Source organism: Epinephelus lanceolatus, chromosome 6, assembly GCF_041903045.1.
Source record: "Epinephelus lanceolatus isolate andai-2023 chromosome 6, ASM4190304v1, whole genome shotgun sequence".
NCBI classification, from domain to species: Eukaryota; Metazoa; Chordata; class Actinopteri; order Perciformes; family Serranidae; genus Epinephelus; species Epinephelus lanceolatus.
Window position 1 is genome coordinate 28,615,346 of NC_135739.1, and position 21,963 is coordinate 28,637,308.

Below are 21,963 nucleotides of genomic sequence, written 5' to 3' on the forward strand. Positions count from 1 at the left end.
TTTTTACATAAGCCATTTATTTTGTGAGAATATTTAAGGTAAGACTGTATAAAATCGACCTTGAGCTTTTCCAATGCAGATCATCCAGATGAAATGCTCTGCATGTTTCTAGGATATTATTCCCCGTATGCTTCTGCTACATGCTACAAAATCACTGATTATTACATTGTTCTGGTTCTATCTATTTGTCTTTTTAAAATTGCTGGCCATCCACTCTCTATGTCAGAACATGCTTGGCCCTGAAATTTCAATGATCATATAGTTAGATTGTTATATACAGTCGATAGTTTTTATTAGGCAAAGGCAAGGCAGATTTCTTTATATAGCACATTTCATACCCACAAGCAACCCAAAGTGCTTTACAGATTAGTCAAGTCAATAATATTAAAATGTACAGTCCTGTTACTTTCTTTCTACTTATAGTTTATTTGGCATCAAAATGAGAACAATGAAGTAATGAGGAGGCAGCAGATACTGTGAAAAACAGCATGTTAACAACATGTACTATATACTACCAGTATACTCCAAAATATCAGGATATAAAATTAGTTTGTTCGTCAATACAAAGATGTCAGCGTTTAACATTCAATGACAATGACAGATAGACAGACAGACAGAGATTCTCCTTACATGGCTGACACACACTGAAATACAAATGCACATTTATTGTCACTGTGGCCTTTTTAGTTGTATGGGCACTGTAGTTGAAGCTGGTCAGTGCGCACTGTTCATAAGAAGCTCTTTGTTTTGGTTGTTTAATGGCCAGTTGAAAGGATGCTTTGTGCAGCACTGGGACAGAATGTGCCTTGTTTCTGTCTACTTGATAGGCTCGGCGGCGGCGGCGGCGGCGGCGGCGGCGGCAGCGGCAGCGGGAGCGGCTGCAGCTCCCTCAGGCTTGGCCTTGTTCGATATGGAGTAATGGTAAGACCTCATGGACTCCTCAACCTTCTTGAAGTCAGGACGCTCCTCATGCCTGGTGAGAGAGGAGGGCCCGAAACAGCCGTTTAAAACGTTGTGGTTAGAGGAAGGCAATGTCACAAGATCTTAAGAGGTCATGGTGCAGTCTGACGCTAACGGAGTCTCAAATACAACACATTATGTGGTCCATTGTCTATCTCTGACTGAGGAAAATAATATCCTTTAGCTGTTCTGTGGACACAAGAAAAGTTTTTTTTTAGAACTATAAAAAAGTTCCTGGGGCTGAAAACTCCTACAAATAAAATTATTTTCCAACTGAAAATTGCAATGACCGTTTTATGATGATGATAACATCTTGTGTGCCATCAGTTCTACCATGAACCTTCTCCAGGTTACAATCTGTTTCTAACACATCAAAAAACTAGCTAAGGTGCACAAACAGTCAACAAACAGTTTCTTACTTGTATGTCCAGCATTCTTTCATCACTGCATACATTCGCTCTGGACATGCTGTTGGACAATCCATGCGGCTCCCACTGTCAATGAATCGCATCACGTCTGGTCCCTTCATTTTCTAGACAAAATTGAGACACAAAAAGAGCTGTAAGTCAAGTAAATATATACACAACTGATAGATGACTTTAATGGTGCTCTGCAAAAACAGTTGGTACCTTGTAAGGTTTCCCTCCGTAGGAAAAGGCTTCCCACATGGTGATACCAAAACTCCACACATCACTTTTACTGGAGAATTTGTGGAAGTTTATACATTCTGGAGCATACCACTTCAGAGGCCATTTACCTGCAGTACGAGCCTGTACGACACAACATGTATGACAACAAGCAGCATGTCAATGAAAGGCAGCCTACATCATTTCACTTTTTTATGACTTTTTTTGGTGACATACTTAAGTTTTTTTCTCAAGAAGCGACTATACAAACCATAATATCGACTAGTCCTTAAAACAAAATAAAAAAGGAATGAAACACTGCACTTACATAATAAGAAACACTACAGTAAAGAAATAATAATTTTGAAAAAATGATAAGTTTAGTATTTATCTGTAAATCCACACAGCAAAAGCGACTAAAATGGTTGGCTCCTTTTTTTGTGATTAAGAACAGGCTTATAGTATTTCACTTAAAGGTCCCATACTATGCCCATTTTCAAGTTCATTCTTGTATTTGAGGTTCCTACTAAAACATGTTGACATACTTAATGTTTTTAAAAAACATTATTTTTCTCATACTGTCGTGCTGGAACACCTGTATTCAGCCTCTGTCTGAAACACTGTTTAATGCCAGTCTCTTTAAGCCCCTGCCAAAAACCCCAAGTCTGTCCTCATTGGTCAGTGTTTCCTGGTCTTCCCCATGAGTGTCTCTGCACCATCACTGCAGCCGGGAAATGACTATAACAGCACTGTAGCGGCAGTTTCTACCTTTATTGAGTATAGTTCTGATCTGTCACAACCTCACGAAAGTCCTGACCTCTCATTTAAAGGCCGCGACACACCAAGCTGATGGTTGCATGTCGGCCAATGTTGGACTGTCAGTGAGCGTCTGTTTGCCGTAGTCCTTTGTCGGCTTTTTTCAGCGAATTCAGCATGTTGAATCACTGTCAGTTATGGCGAAGCCCATCGGTAAATGAAATCACTCTGATTGGCAGTTCAGCTCAGCGCACGAGAAGAGAAACAGAAGTGAGGAAAGTAAACAAACAGCTAAAGTTAAGAGGAAGTGAGGCCAAAACAGACATGGTGTGTGTTATTGTTCACTGGCACACATTAAATATGCTTTGTTCTTTTAACATTGGATTGTGTTGGTAGTGTGCTAACTGGCTAACTAGCATCAAGACAGTTTTCCGGTTCCCCTTTTTTAATGACCATTACAGGTTACCGCCGTTTGCTGGTGTATGTTATATCCCCTCAGGCACGCGCAGGAAGAACATGCTGATTGTCTGGTGTTCATGTGAAACTTTTTGGCCGATACACAGGTGACATGAGGTGACACAACAGTCAGCTTTTATCACCACTGGTTTTCTGATGTCGGTTTGGTGTGTCTGGGCCTTAAAGGCACAGTTTCTGAATATAGCCTCTGCACCATGTTAGGTCCCATGTTGTAAAAAGTCAGATTTTCATGTCATGTCTTTTACATGTGCATGATTGGAGGAAGTGGACATTGGGTGAGGTTGCCAGAAAAAAAAAGCTGTGTGGGGCAAATTTCTCTCAAACAATTACAGCCGTGTGGTTATACAGTATAGTGTTCAGTTGTATATTATTTCCTTAGAAGTCTGGGATTTTAGATGTAGGTCAGTAAACCAATAAAAAAGGAAATCAATTAAGTGTTTACTTTAGTTTGCACAGTGCCGCTAACACATTTCATGTTAGTATGTGTGTAGGGGCAGCTTAGTGAGTCCCAGAAATTCAATCAATTTCAGACACGCTATCTACTTGTGTTAGCTGCAATGCTGATAATCCCTTCGCCCCCATTCTTCAGTGGTTCTACATCTGTGTCATTTTCAGTGCAAAAACTTAAAAAATCTGGCAATGTGTGTACCTTGTAATAGTTGTCATCTGCTCCCAGTGCCTTGGAGAGCCCAAAGTCACTGATTTTGGCGAACTGTTGGTTGACCAGCAGGACGTTACGAGCTGCCAAATCTCTGTGCACAAAGTTCTTCTCCTCCAGATACTTCATTCCCATCGACACCTGGTGCATCAGGTTGACAATGTTCTCCACGCTTACAGTATCCCTGAGGGGACAGAAACACTGATTGTCACAAAAATCAGAACATTTTTTTTCCCTTTTAGAAATTTTGTTTTTCCTTATTGAAAGTAAGGGTCTGAGGACAGGTGGCGTTGTATGTCACTGGTTCCAAACCTTGGGGTCTTTCATATTGTCATTGTAGTGATTTGCATTAAATTAAATGCAAATGTGTATAGAAATGTACTTTCATTTACCCTGATGAACTCACTGTTTACAGTGTTTACACCTCTGTACATAATTGATTACTTTTCACTCTGCATATAGCTACATTTACTACATTTCTGTTTACAGTCTGTTTAATGTGGAAACAGTGCTTGGAATCATAGGAATACATTTTTATGATGTAACATAAAAAAATGGTGCTCCATTACACCCATCACATCGCATTATTATTAATCCACATTTAAGTCCCTTTCACAAAAATCTTGTCTGACAACACATCTGATTCACTTTCAGTGGAACTCACTTATTGGAGGAGAGGAACTTATTGAGAGGTCCGGCAGAAGCCATCTCCATGACCAGCATCAGACTCTCAGCGTTGCACAGACCCAGCATGCGGACGATGAAGGGGTTGCTCAGCTGGTGCATGATCTCTGCCTCCCTCATCATCTCCTCCTTCACCAGCTTCTCGTTGTCACTCTTCAGCACTTTTATGGCCACGTCGATTTGGCCCCTGACAAACAGCAAACAAAATATTTTGGATGAACATCTGACCATTTAAAGATGGTACATGTGTGCTGGAATACAACGTGGTATCTGGAGGGCATTGTGTTCAGTAGTGAAACTTGTTGTTTAATAATGTTTGAGTCCTCACGAATCAGTCTTGAGGACTCCTTTCTTGACACAGCCAAAGTTCCCAGAGCCGAGCTCCACTTCATCAATCAACAGCTGAGTCCTCTGGATGTTAAACTTCCTCACTTCATTGGGGTTGTGGTATGGGTTGAATACATCGGTGTCCATCGGCAGCACATCACGGTGTTCAGCCGCAGCGACTGCCGGCATCGAGACTGCCGGCATCGAGACTGCTGGCATCGAGACTGCTGCAACAGCTGACAAGTGAAGGTGCATGTTTTTATATGTGCTGTGGATTCTACTAAATAGCTCGTGAGATTTTCATTACAATCTTTCACTAAAATCTATTTAAATCCTTAATTTATTATCTTAAGTTTTTGATTATTTACACACTCAGTGGTGCCCCCAAGGGGTGGCCAGGTGGGGGGCATGGCCCCCCTAATATAATTGCTGAACCCCCTACTGACCCGCCTGTCGAACATAACTGGAGGCTGATATTAGTGTCTTTAAGAGGCTGTGGTACGCTCATTCTTTAGGCACTGATTGGTGCCAACCATGTCGGCATAGCTTGTCAGGAATGGGCCTAAATGTTGCTCCAAAGTTAGGCTAAATTTTGGTGAGGGAACAGCTGGCATGTCCATTCTCAAAGGGGTCCCTTGATCTCTCATCTCTCACTCCTGTGTCTGAAAATGGGTTCTACCCACAAGTCTCCCTTAAACTTGAGAAGGGTTCCCAGAAAATATTTTGTTCCTTACACTTAATGTAGCCCTTCACATTTAAGCTGTATATTTGTCCTTTTAAGGAAGAGGGCACCCAGCCTGAGGAACAATTAATCACCTAACAAATGTATAGATACACAACACATTAAAACAGGAGTGTTGTGGAGCTCAAAATGTTAACTACATTGATATTAGTCTATGCACATCAGATAATTAGTAACATTACAACAGTAAAATAAGAAGCCAAAGTAAATTAGCATATGATTACTTAACTCTACATGGTGACATAGTTTTCAACTCGCCTATAAACTTCACAATATAATATAATTCCTGAAAGTCAGTTATGGCTTTTGGTTTTAATGTTCCACCTTAAGATTTTCAGTGGTCCATCTGGCCACCCCTACAAACATTTCTGGTGGTGCCACTGGAAACACGGCTTTCAGAAACCTTGTGTGTGACTCTGTGAGTTTGGAAATAGTGCTGCAGTAACTGTAAAAGGATTGCAGGCAGTGGTGGAAAGTACTTAAGTACAGTTTTAAGGTTCTTTACCTCAGCATTTCCCCTTCACGTTACTTAATATTTCTACTTCACCACATTTCGGAGGAAAACTTAGTAGTACTAAAGTTCACATATGGTCAATTTACAAAATATGATACAAACTATTGTTCCAAATTAAACTACCCAACAATATAGTGGGTAAAATCAGCTTCCCCTCCACCAGCTACACAATACTGCTGTATTGCTACTTTTAGTTCAGTAAAAATACTTTATAAAAGTACTTCTTCCACCACTGATTGCATCAGTAGGCCTGCTTTCTTGTTCAGTTCTGTGTATTTCAACTAGCTCAGGTTATAAATTCTAACATTATAGTATGTGGTTTTGGTTGACAGACTACTTGTCTCTACATTAAAGAGAAACAAAGGTTATTTGACTGCAAGTGCAGATTACAGAGCAGTTAATATGTGTTTGGTGTTGCAGTATAACTTTGGTGCGGTTTTAGCTGGTTGCACTTCAGGGGACTGACCTCGAGGTGGCGGTGTGTATCCATTTTGTCGCTTCCCCCTCTGCAAGAGTCACATTCAAATTAATCTCAGAAAAAGAGAATAATGCTGATTTAAACAGTGCAGGATGTAGTCTGTACTCACCGTTCCAGGGAGACTGGGTGTCTCTGAAAGATTATAAAACAGATTAGACTTAGATATCAACATTTTCAATAGCAGGTGTAGTGATCAACAAGGTTCTAGTGATAACACAAAGTTGATGTGACTGAGAAAAGGATATAAGATGTTCAATACTTTCAGTAGCTTTTCCATTAACACACGCCTCCCCAAGATTAGTCAACAGACCATCAGCTTTCATCTTCAGGTACTCAACCAGCTAGAGAGATTAAGAAAATGTCATCAGTTGCCACATGATCACTATATAATGAAAGAAGAGCAGCAGAGTATGATGATGGGCCGACCTGCCAGATTGTGTCAAACTTTGTTCCATCGGGCATGGAGTATTTCCCTGATTTGTCTTGGAGGATCTGGTAGTGGTACACTGTTTTCCCGTACATCATGGAAAGAGCGTAAGTACCTGTCTCCTCTCTGTCTCTTATTCTGAGAAACAAAAAACAGTGTATCTTAAAAACTGCATGATGACCTTTGACCTTTGGATGATAAAACAGGCACAGAAAAATATAGCAGATGCAAAAACATTATCAACTTACAGAAACTTGCCATCCGGTTGTGCTCCAGAGTAAAGCCGCCTCTCACCTTCCTGACGGGTGATTTTAGCATGATACCAGGGCATCTTCTCGTGGGCCGTGGTGGCGATCAGTTTCTCCAGCTGAGGAGCTTGACTGATGATGGCCTGCTCCATGGCCTCTCCCTGAGCAGAAATAAACCACCAAAACAGAAACTGACATGCAGGATTGATGCAGGAACACAGGTCAAAATTGAATCCGAGCAGCTGCAAAGGACTCAGCCTATGAGGTGCATACTCTGCCAAGTGAGTTAGTGGCCACCCTCTGCAGCAATATATATTAATACAGCATTCTGAAAGAGGTGGACATTACATTTTGCATGTAAAAGTAAAGATGTATTACCAGCAAAAATATGAAAAAAAATGGCCCCTGTGACTGATATATTTAGATAAATTACATTATCAGATCACTTATACTGACGCATCCCAGCAACTACTTTTATCTAGGGGCAGCTGTGGCTCAGAGGTAGAATGGGTTGTCCACTAATCAGAAGATCAGCAGTTTGATCCCTGGTTCCTTCAGCTTGCATGTCGAAGTACCCTTGGGCAAGATACTGAACCCGGTGGCTGTTCCACTGGTGTGTGAGTGTGTGTGTGAATTGTTACTGAGTAGCAAGCAGCACCTTGTATGGTAGCCACAGCCACCAGTGTGTGAATGTGTGTGTGTGAATGTGACATGTAGTGTTGAAGTACTTCAAGTGCTCGGAAGACTAGAAAAGCGCGATACAAGTGGAGTCCATTTACTTTATATGCTGTTAGGTAGTTTAATCCAATGGTTAATATTTAGCAGTGTATTAAATACAGGTTTAATATGTTTTTATGTAAAAATATCACATTATATCTGTCAAATGAATATAGTTATGTAAAAAGTACAATATCTCATTGAAATGTTGTAGAAAGTACAAAGCTATGCATGAGTACCTCATAACTGTACTACAGCACAGTACTTGAGTAAATGTACTTTGTTACTTCCCACCACTGCAGAGAGAGAGAGGGCTATGATTTTTCTGGTTCCTTTTAGTCCCTGTTGGGAGTCCATATACATCTGGAGCCAGTTTGGCTGTTCAGCAGAAGCCCACCAGTGAAAAAGCCTACTGGTCTCAGGATGTGACTGTCTGCTGCAGGAGACAAATCATAAAACTGCAGGATTTTGGACTGAAGTGGGACTTCAGAGGGCCAGACCTCAAACCGAGTAAACAAAGACACTAAACAAATGAAAAGGTGCAATTTCTCTCCTGCTTATTTTGTGTGTATGTGTGTGTGTGTGTGTGTGTGCGTGTGTGTGTGTGTTAGGATGACTCAGTGTCTAAAGTGAGACTGTTTTCTCTGCAAGTGTCCTTGATGACAGCATATTATGTTCATATTTAAACTTTGGGAAACTTGTTTGTCTTTATCTTTAAATGAGGGAGACAGCTGCTGTCATATGATCACATCATTTATTTCTCATGTGTTACGTTTGCTGGTTAAAGGATCGGTCCACCCAAATTACAATTGCAATAGATGTAAAAGTGACGTTTGATAAAAATTCGTCACAGAAAAGAGAATTCATTTAAATTCTCTTTCCAGAAAACTCTAAGTAGTTTTCATGGGGACTTCTTTGTAGAAGGTAGCTCTGTATAAAAACTGGTAATTACAAGACAACAGTTTTAGAGTGGAGACAGAAACCATTTGTGCTAAGTGACAAAATATGTTTGTCTGCAATTTAGGTGAAGTGGCAAGAGGTGGAAGACGTATACGGATCCTTTACTTAAGTAGTGTAATCGTACCAATACCACAATGTAAAAATAGTCCATAGTGCAATAGTCCAGAGTCCTGCATTAAAGTGTTATCAGTAAAATATACTTAAAGGTATACTATGATGGAATTGTCGGCTGCTGTCTGTAAACGATAATGCAGATGAAAGTGAAAGCCATCCCCAGCTTTGTTCGCTTGGTGCTAGGTTGCATTTGTTTGGTGCGTTTCCCCAATTTTTGTCGCTTCGTCTTGTATGCGTGCTGCTTATGGTCTGGCACCTGGCACTACCATATATGTAAGTCCCAACCTGACCTACGTGCTGTGACCTGGAACTACCGGAACACAGCAAAATAAGAAGAAAATACAGACAGAGGGCTGAGTCTCTGCAGATAAACACACAGCTACACACTTCTGGTGGGTCATTGCTGATGCTCGAGAGGAGTTAGTTTTGTATGAGGCTATACATTGCTTTTTTAAGGAAATGCCTGCATAGTATACCTTTAAAGCAGTGGTTGTCAAACTTTTTGTGCCCAAGCACACCAAAGGGCAAGCCAAACTCTCAGGGCACACCTGTATTTATATCTGTGCACAATAGCTTCAACACGTGACAATTAAAAATAAGAAAAAAAAGAAGACAGGTAGCTTTTGCTGGTGTTTTGCTCTAATTTGCTCCGTACAATAAAGTGATTCATCATCCCACTCACGGCTTTCTCCTTTTAAATGTTATCATCCCTCCCACTGGGTGCCAATCAGGGCTTTTTATGTGTCACATATTTATAATTCCCATGCACAAACAGTGACAAAAAGGTTCCTCATGGTTTTCACATTAGATTCAATTTTCCTCCTTACTGGGAAATGGGTGCACACAACATACTGATACAGCCAAGTAAAAATTGATTCATAAATTTTTGTGTAGACCCAGTTGAATATTGCAAAAATCCCACGGCACACATGGATTGGCATCATGGCACACCATTTGAGAAACACTGCCTTAAAGTATCAAAAGTAAAAGTGCTCATTCAGTGCAGTACAATGTCCGCTGTGACTGATACAGTTTATATAACATTATCATTTTGTTTATACTGATGCATCAACATGTAACCAGAATTCTAAATTCTAAGCAGTGGTTTCCAACCGAGGGTTCGAACCCTTCAAAAGGATCACAAGTTAAATCCGAGGGGTCATGAGATGGTCAAAAGGAGCGGAAGGAAGAAAACATTAAATTCTGCCACACAAATGTGATTTCTTTTCTCTTTGTTTTTTGACCTTTCTTTAATCTTTGTTCTTTTTCTTTTAAAGTGTTGGATAATTTGATGTCTTTGGGCCTCAGATATTTAAATAACAGCTTTATGAGAATTCTAGAGGGGAAATGTGTCTTTGGTGAAGCAGCGAACACATCCACATCTGAAACATGACTAAGAGTCCTGACTGCTGTTTTGGTAAGAGCTCACAAGTTAAATGATCATTATATCGTTCTCAACGTGTTCTATTTTAAGAGCTTTTTATATGTGTTTTCTGTGAAATCTTAATCAGTACCATAACTACGTCTGTCAGATTTCTTGAATATTTAAATAACATAATTTACAAACTAAAGTAAACTTAAGTAGATTTAATTAAACCCATCCCACCACTGGAGCTCTTAATAACTAAATTCACTTGTTTCATTTGCATATTTGATTGTAGTACAACTTTTTTTTAACTCCTTGAAAAGTAGGAGCTGGTTTACTTTTAGAGACTGCAATCTGTACAAGTACCCAGCAGCCTCAGCACAGCCTCACCTCCAGGTTCCAGGTCTGCTTCACGTACTCCCTCAGCATGTTTTCTCTCAGGCTGTCGAACACGCCAGGACGTACTGGCGTGTCTGGGGAGCGCAGACAGGGTTTCCTCAGGGTGCACACCAGCCCGTCAGGGTCTCTGCTGTAAAACTCACAGAGCTCTGCAGGCCCACAGTGAGGCTTCCCTCCTGTGAGGCAGTAAGTTCCATTAAGCTGTTTCTCTATGGGGTAATGGTGAAACTCCAGGTTCCACACGACAGACAGGACGTAGCCTCCCAGACTGCGGAGACATTGTCGTAGTAAGAAGATACCGTCGGCCATCCCGGCCAGCTTCAGGTGCTGCTCGGCATCCGAGCGACTGATGCTGCCGTAGTAGAAAGGCAGGTCAGCCGCCGGGTCGATGGACATGGTGAGGCCTGGGAGAGATGAGCTGGAGTCTGGCTTGAAGTCCTGGATGTGGGTGGTGGAAATGAACTAGAGAGATAGAAAGGGAAAGCATTTAATCAAAACCTGCATTTAAAAAAGGATTAAAATTTTACATTCTAGTTCAGAAGTCCAATATGTGACGAGCACACTCACAATGTGTGACCCCTGACCTTTCAGCTTTTTAGCCCCCACCTCCCCTCTGCTATCTGCTCAACCAACCCTAACCTCATATCTACCAAATTACAAAACAGTTTTGGAATTACAGCTTGTAAATCAAAAACATTCAATTCTATAAGATGTTACAAAAAGCCAAAAAACACATCAGCATGAGAACTTCACCTCCTCGTCTTCTCTTCTGCGTCACACCAAAAAAACGTTGACAGAACAATGTTTTTTCAAGACTGTCAGCTCTACACAGACAAGCTGTGAGGTGCCATTTGTCTGAATGAGATATTTAACATGAAGCACCCACACATTGAGACTGCATGAAGCTTGCAGACTAAAAAACTGGTGACAAAAGCCACAACAGGAAGCTGCAGTCCGCCCTCACAGCCTCCTTTCTCCAGCGTCTTGTTCTTCCGTTGAACAGGTGCTTTTTGGTTCTAGATCATTCCTCCGGCTTTAGAGACTGACGTTTCTAGGTTTTCCACATGGGAAGAAAACTTCATGGGAGAAATTGACTCCACTAGGTTGTTAAAACATCTGTATGCACAATGTGGTGTTCCTGTAAGGAATCTAATAAAAGGCTTCAGTAGATGTGTCTGAGGACATGAAGATAAGATTAAAATCAAGCAGGTTGTGTGGTAGTGTTGAACAATTATATATAAGCAGGCGGAAAATGCCTGTTGGAGTTCAAAACAGAAAGTGACAGAGATCATAATACGTCAGCTCACAACAAGCAGAAAGAAGATAATCTGAATAGGCAGATGTGCTTCTAATAAAGATCGAGAACTACAAAGAAATAAGAGGGGAAAATAAAACGTTAGCGATTATGGGTTTTCACTTTTGTATGTCAACAATCAAGTTCATGAAAAGTGAAAACCATTTCTATTGCAGTGTGTTGGAAACTTCACTTTTTCTTGACTTCCTGTCAGATTTCACAATCTCTATCAGTGAGTGGAGAAACTGCGCTTACATATATTTTTATTTATTAAACACCTCATGTTGTAAGACAATTCTGAATCACAGTGAAACCTCAGCTTCCTGGCTACATACCTGTGTTTCTTGCCCACATCCACAGTGGACAACCAAGCATAAACACATAGTTGCCACAAGACATCAGGCCCACCACAACAAAGACCTCCAGACCTGACAATGTGGACAGATACCCCACGTATCCACAGACAAGCTGCGACACAGTAACTACCGACACATATTTACATGGTGTCACATCTCTTTAACTCCATCTTCCATCATTTGTCTGTTATTTAAATTACCAGTAAACAAAAAGCAACAAATTTCCCATCAATTACTTGAATGGACCTAAACTGAAAGAGGACATGAATTCAGTTACACACCAACAAACCCTGCTAACACACCATGACAAGAATATTAGCCACACTGCTGTAATTTACGACACCACCAAACTAACCAAAACACTGACAGTTTTCCAACAAGACATAAAAACCTCCAACTACAACAGCAGCCAAGTCTTGGCTCAGCTCATGTTCTTTTCAAAATATGATTTTTATGGCTTTTCTACTTTACTTGTATATTATGAAGCACAAAAGCAAAGAGTGGAGAGAGATAAGGTGACACCTTTGACCCACCCAGAGTGTTGCTTTGTATCTTTCTTCGACTGTTTTCATCTAACTTAGCAACTTAATTGTGCATAAAAACAGATTTGTGCTGACGAGGTGTTGCAGACTGAGCAGATAGTGACCCAGTGAGCAGTGGAAAGAAAGTCCAGTGAGTCACTGTTTTTCAACAAGCGGAGGAGTAACCTACATAAGTGACAGATGCCAAAATCTACAGGCCCTAGTGTTTGTTTTCCATGAAGAAGAGAGGGTGAACTTTATCTGGCATGAGTTAGCTCCTCTGAGACCCCTCACACGCAAAGTGGATGTAATTAAATGCAAAACAAAAACCTCAGCGTGATTGTCGTCTCATCATATTTTTCAGTTTTGTAGGGAAGTGACTGTTCCAGGTCAATCAATCTTGTTGTCAGTGATGGAGAGGTTTAGTAAAGCGGGAAGAACGGAGTGAAACCAAACACTAGAGCTATAATGCAGTCATTCTGAATGATCAAGATAATGAAGAAGTCTGTGCAAGGTCAGGCATTCAACTTTCTCACCAAGGAAAATAGTTACTGTTGTAAAGCTTGGCAGGGAGCTTGCAGGGTGTTCACATTATTTACCACATTAGAAATACTTGATTACAAGGAAAAGTCCAGCATTCCAATCTCAAGTAAACATAACTGTAAACAAACACATGTATTAGCAACTAAATGTATTTAGAGTATAACAAGACCAGGAGTCCACAGCTCTGACAGTCTGCACTGAAGTAGCCTACAGCTGTGTTTCAAGCTAAATGCTAATGCCACCATGCTCACAATCAAAATGCTAACATGCGGATGTTTTGCAGGTAATATTTTCCATGTTCACCATTTAGTGTGTTAGCATGCTAACATTTGATCATAGGTGATCATCAGAGACAGTGGAGATGTCATTGTCTTATGTCAAGGAAACTGTCTCACCTGCAAATGTAGGTTGTGTATAGGTTATAAAGAGTTTAACGTTCAATTCAGTTCAATTCAATAGAACTTTATTTGTTCCGAAGGTAATTCTTGTGCCAGAGAATGCTTCAAATTACAGTAACACTCAGTAATTTAACCACAATTTTAACGATTCAAAAAGACACATGACAACAAAGAGCAACTCTAGCAGGCTGCTGGCCAAGACGGCACCGGAAACAACCGTAGTCTGTTAGCTGTGGGTTGGTTTATATTAATATATTGAACCACGGAAACAAACACTGAACTTATGACTAAGGGAAAACATTGCTGAGAAAGTCAAACCCTTTGAAAGGGCTTAATGTGTCATATTAAGAGAAAATTGAGCTGGGGAACACAGATAAGCTCCGAGTATATTAGCACTGAACACAAGGTTCAGCTGGGACTAATGAGAATGTCATTTGGTCCAAAACAATAAAATATTCCACATAGTCAGATATTTACCTGCAAATGTGATGTCACTAGGGGATATTTCTGAGAAGGTGATGATTCCACCTATAGAGATGTGAATGTGTGAGCCAAACTTTGTGCCAATCTACTTTGTGGATGTAGAGATACTTCACAGATAATTTTTGGAACCTTTTAACCTGCTGATGGCACTAGAGGAAAATCAGGGGATCCCCAATAGTCAGCATGAGTGTTTGTATACAATTTCAAAGCAATCTGTCTGGACTAAAGTGGCGGACAGACTGTTCAACAAACATCATCACGCCTCGCGCTACAAGCATGGCTACAAATGTCAGAAATGTTGCCCTGGATCATAAAACCTAACACATAAGAAATATAACAGAGAATATCATGTACATGTCTTTGTCTATTCACCGTAACATCCAAACATCTCAAAAATGTCCAGACTCCAGTAGCATGCTAACGTTAACATCAGGCTGACAGGGTCATGTAAATAGTGACCTCTTTATGTCTGCTAACACAAAACACAAAGCCCCTCAACAGCGTCCAGACTCAGCGGCTCATAGTGCAGAGGCATTTTAAGTCTTTCACTCTCATGAATCATACATGTAAATACAACCATAACGTCAGCAATTTAATTTGCTCCTTTAACCATTAAAAGCTGTTTTCTGTAGATTACGTGGGTCACACTGAACCAAGAGCATTCCAGTGATAACTATTCAGCTATTAAAGTTATTTTACGTCATGGTTTCTTTGGTTGTGCTATCAGGAAGTCAGTCCGTTGTTATGTAACTCAAAGCATTCCTCTATACATACATCAGCATTTGAGACAGTGTAGGCATCCACCAACAGATAATGTGTCCTTTTAACCCTCATACGTTAGATGATCTTTCCCCAAACTGCTCTTTGTTTTAGGGACGATTTAAAAACAACTAAAGACGTAGGCGGACTTGGATGAGAGGCTCATCTGCGTATCAGATCAGGGGCCGAAATGCCCCAGACTGGAGCATGACTTGCTACATTAATAGAAACAACTGACATTCAGATAAACAGTATGCACGTGTTCCTTTGTCATGATTCAGATTATATTCCTTCAAATGATTCCTAATAATGAGATTAAAATCTACTTCAAAAACCACGAAGTGCCAATTTAATGAATATTTTAATGATTTCTTTATCTGACTTTATCTTACAGAGAAAAAATAACACAAGCACCTCAACAGTTGTTTCATTTCTGTTCATTAAAAAACAAAACACCTGCAGCAAAACTGTCAGTTGTACCTCATTATAATGAGGCTTTTTGTGTCAATAGTGGTTTAATCTGAAACTAAACACTGTGAATTAACAAGCACATTTTGTACATACTGTAAAACTCTCTGTCTGCTGTCCAGGCCAATATATCGTCAGACTGCGGCTGGAACATTTTGCAGATATGCTCCGGTCCAGCACCAAAAATACATCCAGTAATTTCAAGAAAAGTTACAAGCGATAAAAGACACACACACAGACCTCTTTACCCATTTTTGGTTTTCTATTCCGAGGCACAATGAAAGCAGCTATTTATATTTTGCACATGTAATCTCTACTTTTGTAAGCCAGCGCAACAATGCCTCAACCCCGACTGCGGTGCAAACACACACTTTTATTCATCTCTACAGCTCAGGCAGCTGTGGAAATACAGAAACACCCATTTTAACTGGAGATGTTTTGGCTTAAATTCAAAAGATAAACAAGAATATAAATATCACAGATGATTGTGGGTTCACAGACTACATTTGGATTAAATTACTCTGAGTTTTCTGTGTGGATCACTGATATAAACTGTTGAAACACACTTTGAACATATAATTTAAAGACCAATCGCTGATATTAAACTGTTGAACACTGTGTTATTTCAAGCGTGTGGCATCTAAGAAAAAACACTGGATAAACAAATTAGATTTCAAACAGTACTTTATGTTTTTGCTGATATATTGTATTATCATCAAACTCTTTCTCAGGCCCAGTCTTGACTTAATCATATCTTCACCTACTGTATCAATTTTTTAAACATAGGAAATATATCCAGTCCACCAGTACAAAGCATGTTTGTTGTTTAATCAGATATAACAATAAAACTTACTTACAGTATGTTTCACTGCTTCACTGCTAAGTACAGCGATGTCGTCGCTTCAGAGTCAAAGATGTATCTGTTGATCTGACAGCAGTGTAAGGTGCCGTGAACAAGTGGGGGGTAGAGACAGTGACACACACACACACACACACACACACACAAAGGCAAATGCACACAAAGGCAAATGCACGCACAAGACTCTGAATCCAGCTTGTCACCTATCAAGTTCTTCTTCTGAGCTCTTAAAATCTGACTGACCTATTCCACACTATCTAAACATACAAGCCTGGTTAACTCAGCATTAAAGGAATAGTTTGACATTTTAGAACTTATATTTATTCGCTTTCTTGCTGAGGGTTCCATGATAAGATTACGTAATACCACTCTCAATATGAAAGTGGTTTAAATATTGTCTTATATTGCTATTTGTGTATGTACCACAGTTCACCTATGACGAGCGTGTATGCGTGCACACACACAGTTAATTATGGCTCCTTTCAAAAGTTTTGTAACCACTGTCCCTACAGTAGCACGTTCATATAACCTTCTATAACTGTTAAGTGGAAGGATGTGTTGCTGCCTTTTCCTCTTTACTAGTTAACAGCTAGCTATAGACTTGAAAAAAAATAATTTAATTTACTGTGCCGCTCAAAGGCTACCACTGGCAGCTATCGGCCATTTCTAAGGTGGGATGTTTTCTTGCATGTTACTCAATGCACGAGTTTTCATGAGTCAGTCAACACACCTTAAATGTCAGTATGACAACTCTGACCACTCCATTTGTTTTTATTGACGCTCTCACATGACATACACTTAAGTGACGATTAGATCTTCAATCACTAAAAAAAAAAAAAGTTTATCCTCCTGGGACCCTGTGTCCATATATGAGGACATTGCGTTTTGGGTTTACTGGACCTTAGGCCTGTTGTCCTCGTTTGTGGACACTTTTTTGTGCCATCTAGTGGTGGTAAGACCACAATGCACCAATCTATATAAAAACAAGATGGCAGCCATTTCTGCCAAGTCAGTCTGCAGCTGACCCTGATCACATTTTATGGTTCAAACTTGTTTATTTATGATTAATATGTTTGTAGTTTGATATGGCAACAGATTTCACCAATTTTAGCAAAGGTAACAACCTAAGATGCTGTTACTTGGAGTACTCGTTTGAAGACATCAGCAATTAATCATCAGTTCGTTGAAGGACACTGGGACTTTATTATCGTCATGTTTAAGGATATAGGGACTTTATTATCTTTGACAATGTTTAGTTTTTTATACTTATCAGTTCCTACGGATCCAAAATCACTAGGAGAAATTAAAAATATGAACCAAACAAAAGTTTGGGGCTCAGGAGGTTAAGAATTTCAACTAAATTATGCGAACTGCAAATATTTTATACCCTCACTTAGAGAAAAAGAAATTAGCGGAGCATTGCTGACTCTCTGCCAGAAAGAGAATAAGTGCAGGCTTTTTCTTACAATGTCAAACTATTAATCTAAATATGAAGCTGCAGCTAGAAGTTAGTTAGCTTAGCTTAGCATACAGAGTGGAAGCAGGGGGAAACAGCAAGCCTAGCTCTGTCTTAAGTTGACAAAATACACCCAAAAGCACAAAATAAGCATGTATTTTTACTCTTAAACCTAGTTTTGTACAAATTTGCTCAACAAATTTGCTATATTTTTTTTTTATTAGTAAGTATAGTATATTTTTTACTACAGAATAACTACGATGATTTATGATATGGACACACACACTGCACTCCAAACACCTGTGCACATAACCACAGAATAAACAGCAGAGATACTGAGAGTAACCCCCCAAACCACACACTCTCAAACCCCCACCTCACCGGCTGCAGCTGCTTCCTTGGAGCCGCAGATCAGGCAGCCAATCAGCAGGACCCCTCTGAATCAAGCCAGACAACAGCAGGTAAAACAAAACCGGACAGGAAGACGTTTGCCTTCAAAATAAGAGCACCAGTTTCTATTTCACTGGAGGCCTTTCTTTCAAAGGCTCAGAATGGGTCGACTAAGTCAGCTGATGCCTCTTTAAAACAGCATCCCTGCCAAGTTAAAGAAAAGTTATGACTTTAAAATAACTCTGGGAAACAATATCTATTATCTGACAAAAAAAATATTGAACGTTCTTTTGGGTTGTATATATCTTTTACTTAAACTTTGAAGCATTATTCACAGCAGAGCATTAAGTTAAAAATCAGCATCCATAATGAGCCCCCAACTGATCACTCAACTTCAGTACACCCTGATAAATGTCTCTGACTTGGTAACATCATTTGGGTGATTTTTGATTCTATATAAAACAGAGTTCTGTTTTTATTTTATTGTTAAAGGGGAAAAAATGACAGTCAAAAGGACAAATCATGCAAAACCTCCTTAAAATGGCAGAAGATTTGCTTCTTTATTAAAAATATTGTGCAGAGTTGCAGTCATTCATACACCGTGGTCAGTACTGCAAATATAGGAGAAGACTGAAAATGGTAATCCATCTAATCTACAGTATTATTCTGTATCTTCCTTGACAGTGGTTGTATACATCATCTAATTGGGTTCAGACTCCGAAGTCTAGCATGGACAAAGAGACAATTAAAATGATTCAAATCAGTATGGTGCAGCTGTTGAAAAAAAAAATCAGTTTTTTAATTGATGATATGGATGCTATTAAAGTTATGGGGCTTTTACATACATGTCAAATTGTATTTATGTTATCTGCATTGGTGTGTTTTCCATAGTGATACACACATGGAGTTTTTTAGAGGTGTAAAAAGAAAAAATACATAAGTAAATAAATGTAGTCTTATAATTGCAGCTCTAATATGAAAAGTACACATAGTTGGGAAGCAGACACATTTTAAAAATCATGGTTGTTAGCTTCAGGATGAAACATCCTTGGAGGTCTTAATCAAGTCATATCACCAAATCTGACCTTAAACCCCAAACCCCTCTGCAGATTGGACTTTTATTTTGCAAGATATAACCGGAAGTTGGATCATCTAAGTGTGTGTGCCTCGACATCAAACTGTGGCTCTGTGGTTGTGGAAGTGGAAGAAGTTGAGTCTCCTCAGTCACCCGCCGGCGCCGCCTCCTCTCCGCTCCGCTGCGGAGGACAGAGGACAGACTCACAGCGGAAACTTCTGCACGGGGACACGGGGAAGGTAGGTCAGCCAGCCCGGACACTCTCTCTGCGTTTTCATGCACAACTGTGGAGGAAAACGGTCATGGCATGATGCTGGCAGGAGACTGCTCTCAACTCTGATCCGCTCATTTCTTCACAAATATTCCTGCAGACTCTGAATGTCGCTCTTGTTTAGTGTTTTAGTGTTTCTCATTGTGGCATCAGAGTCACGGTGTGCACCTCTGTGGACTTAATGCCGTCTCAGTGTGGTTGTGTGGTGTTCATCCTAAAAGCTATGTTTGGATCGGTTCTTCTTCTCAAGAGCTCTTAGTTATGGCTGGGATCCTCGTTGGCTGATGACAAGGCAGTCAAAGTGTGTATGTGTGTGTATGTGTGAGTGCACGCGCGCGCGCAGGCCGGTGAATGGATGATGTGGCCGACAGCAGACATCAGGTAGCCTACATAAGTGAAGGGTGGCCTTGTGTTGTTCACCGGCTGGGGGAGCAACTTGCAGCTTTTCACTGATGGAAAACAACTGCAGTAAATCTGCAACAACACTGTGAACTATAATATATAATCTTTGCTACATCATAAATCACAACTCCAACGTTTTAACGCTCACTTTTAGATTCCCTGATGTGACAGAGATGATGAAATGGATGTAGGACTTGTGTGCATGTGGATGCAAATCTGTGGCCCCTTCAATGAACAGCAGAAGTGAGTCATTTTATCAGCTGACTTTGCAGAAATCTGCAGGTAAAAGTCTGTCTGTTATGGCAGTTGCATTGTTGATCGTTGTGCAGCATCACTCTGTTTTAGTGTTAACATATCCTCTTATACCAGATGCCATAATATGTGTGATGTATATTGGATTTGCACCATCAACCAAACCACAAATACACACATCAGAGATGCAAATGTAACATTTCCTCTCCAGAGATCGATTCTGATCTCTCAACTCAGCGGACCTGCCACTACCAAGTACCGATACAATGCCATGTTTGGTCCAAACTTTAAAATCTGTACACCTCTGTCATATTTACATAAGGCAACATGAGGCCAGGCATGTCTTTGGCTGAGGTGGCAGCCCACCATAAGTTCATGGATGCTGATAATTAATAGTGGAAACACTGAATTTCATTATGACATTAACAAAGATCATCACATCATTGCTGCTACCTGTAATCAGTCAGCAAATGTGGCGATAGCGGATCCCCATTTTGGATTGTTTCATCCCTAATGCATGTCTTTTCCCCAACATGCACTCATTTACAGGCCTTCCTTTGTACCACACCAGTGCTATGTAAAACACTTTACTCCATTATCAGTTTGTCAGTAGAAAGAAACTAAATGACAGCCATTTTGACTTCATGTAAGATATATTTAAAGTAAAAAAACATGCCCAAAATCCATAGTTATCTTCACAAATGCAAAGATCCGCTGCTTTGTTATCTTATGTGACAGTAAACTGGGTGTATGTTTGGTGCTTTGGTCTGTTGACAGCCCCAAAGAAGATAAAAAATGTGCAGAAATGAACATGATAAAAGACAGAAAGAGAAAACCTTCTACTACCATCTGTGCTGTGTTCCCAGTGCTGCTGGCTGACTCACTTCGTGTCGAGTCAGCTCTTGCTCTCACTAAATATTGTTTCAGACTCGAGAGGCACATTTTCGGAGTTAGGGGAGCACATCCGAGGTTCTCCGGCCTGTTTATGTTCCCACTTTTCATCTGCACAATGTTTATTTGGGGAAATTGAGAAAGGAATGCCTGCCTCTTTCTCTCTCTGTCTTTGTACCAGACAGAGAGAATGAGAGTTTAGTCTGAGAAATATCCTCCAGTACTTTGTATTATTTCTATCACCTGTTCAGGGTTTCATGTGGGGATCTGTGAATCTAGACTTCTAGAGGGAGTAATTGCTGCTGAGGCAGACTGAAATGCTGCATCTGACTTGTGACATTCGTCTTATTCCGCTATTTGATCCCTCAGCCTCATGGTCTTATTAGAAAAGAGAAGCCGCACTGCTGGTTTAATGAAATAATAAACTGAACCTAAAGCTGATTCATGAGCTACTCCCTGATCAAAGTGGAAACAGTGTGTGTGTGTGTGTGTGTGTGTGTGTGTGTGTGTGTGTGTGTGTGTGTGTGTGAGTTGGGGGGAGTGCTAGACTTGAAGCTAAGCTGAGGGACACTTAGCATCTGTTCGCTCCACACAGACTTTACTTTGAGCCGGTCATATGGCTTTGATTAGTGTGCTAGTTTTCGGATAGCTCCACTCTCCCTGGCAACAGTTAAAGACAAGGACAGCATAGTTAGCTCTAGTCTTTAGAAGAAAAAAAAAACTCACTGTACATCCCTTACACCACATTAAAAGCACGAGTCACTGCTCACTAGATGACAAGATGAAAAAATGACGTGTCAAAACTGGGTCCACTGGCTTGATTACATTGCAAATTTGGCCCACCCTTAAATTCCCACCTAATTATCCTGAGCGGTCCAACTTTTCTCTCTCTTGTTAACAACGACCCCTTTCTTCTCCCCTCCTTCTTTTCTCTTTTGCAAATTGTGATTGCGTTGGAAATTGTGTGGCCTGTCTGCAGCTCGGACCACTTTCTCTCTTGGCCGTGACTGCGGCTATATGCTCGATATTCGTAGCTAATCCAAGCAAAACATGGAGGAGAGAGTCAGCGTATGTGCTCGCTTGGCCTGCTGA

At 40.4% G+C, this 21,963-nt stretch overlaps 2 protein-coding genes across 5 annotated transcripts in view; one reads left to right on the top strand and one right to left on the bottom strand.

The window, feature by feature from the left end:
* Positions 1 to 278: 278 nt before the first annotated feature.
* Positions 279 to 16,251, bottom strand: zap70 (zeta chain of T cell receptor associated protein kinase 70). Of its 3 annotated transcripts, none has more exons than XM_033621267.2 (13): positions 16,133 to 16,251; positions 10,445 to 10,915; positions 6,898 to 7,058; positions 6,649 to 6,787; positions 6,482 to 6,563; positions 6,332 to 6,354; positions 6,211 to 6,250; positions 4,490 to 4,724; positions 4,142 to 4,348; positions 3,469 to 3,661; positions 1,590 to 1,730; positions 1,380 to 1,492; positions 279 to 973 (listed from the first exon to the last, which is right to left on the bottom strand). In XM_033621267.2, exons 2-13 carry the CDS (start codon positions 10,847 to 10,849, stop codon positions 817 to 819), a joined length of 1,896 nt encoding a protein of 631 aa, XP_033477158.2. In that variant the 5' UTR covers positions 10,850 to 10,915; positions 16,133 to 16,251; the 3' UTR covers positions 279 to 816. The 3 variants fall into 3 exon arrangements, with proteins under 3 accessions (XP_033477158.2, XP_078025048.1, XP_033477159.2); XM_078168922.1 differs by having other exon boundaries at positions 16,129 to 16,204; XM_033621268.2 differs by lacking the exon at positions 16,133 to 16,251 and adding an exon at positions 11,207 to 11,336.
* Positions 16,252 to 19,184: 2,933 nt separating this feature from the next.
* adamts10 (ADAM metallopeptidase with thrombospondin type 1 motif, 10) overlaps positions 19,185 to 21,963 on the top strand; it is a 67,680-nt gene continuing 64,901 nt past the window's right edge. For both annotated transcript variants that reach the window (XM_078168923.1, XM_033622345.2), the window contains exon 1: positions 19,185 to 19,294. The gene's annotated coding sequence lies outside the window, so the exon portion shown is untranslated. The remainder of the gene's footprint in view (positions 19,295 to 21,963) is intronic.

What these genes read in the sequence shown, in the direction of transcription:
- zap70 (XM_033621267.2), bottom strand. Translation starts at nt 10,849, where the DNA reads ATGTCCATCGACCCGGCGGCTGACCTGCCTTTCTACTACGGCAGCATC. An exon ending in GGAGTCCTCAAGACTGATTC is followed by an intron (nt 4,349 to 4,489) that starts GTGAGGACTCAA and finishes GCTGTTTGTCAG; the next exon opens with GGGCCAAATCGACGTGGCCA. An exon ending in ACGGAGGGAAACCTTACAAG is followed by an intron (nt 1,493 to 1,589) that starts GTACCAACTGTT and finishes AATTTTGTCTAG; the next exon opens with AAAATGAAGGGACCAGACGT.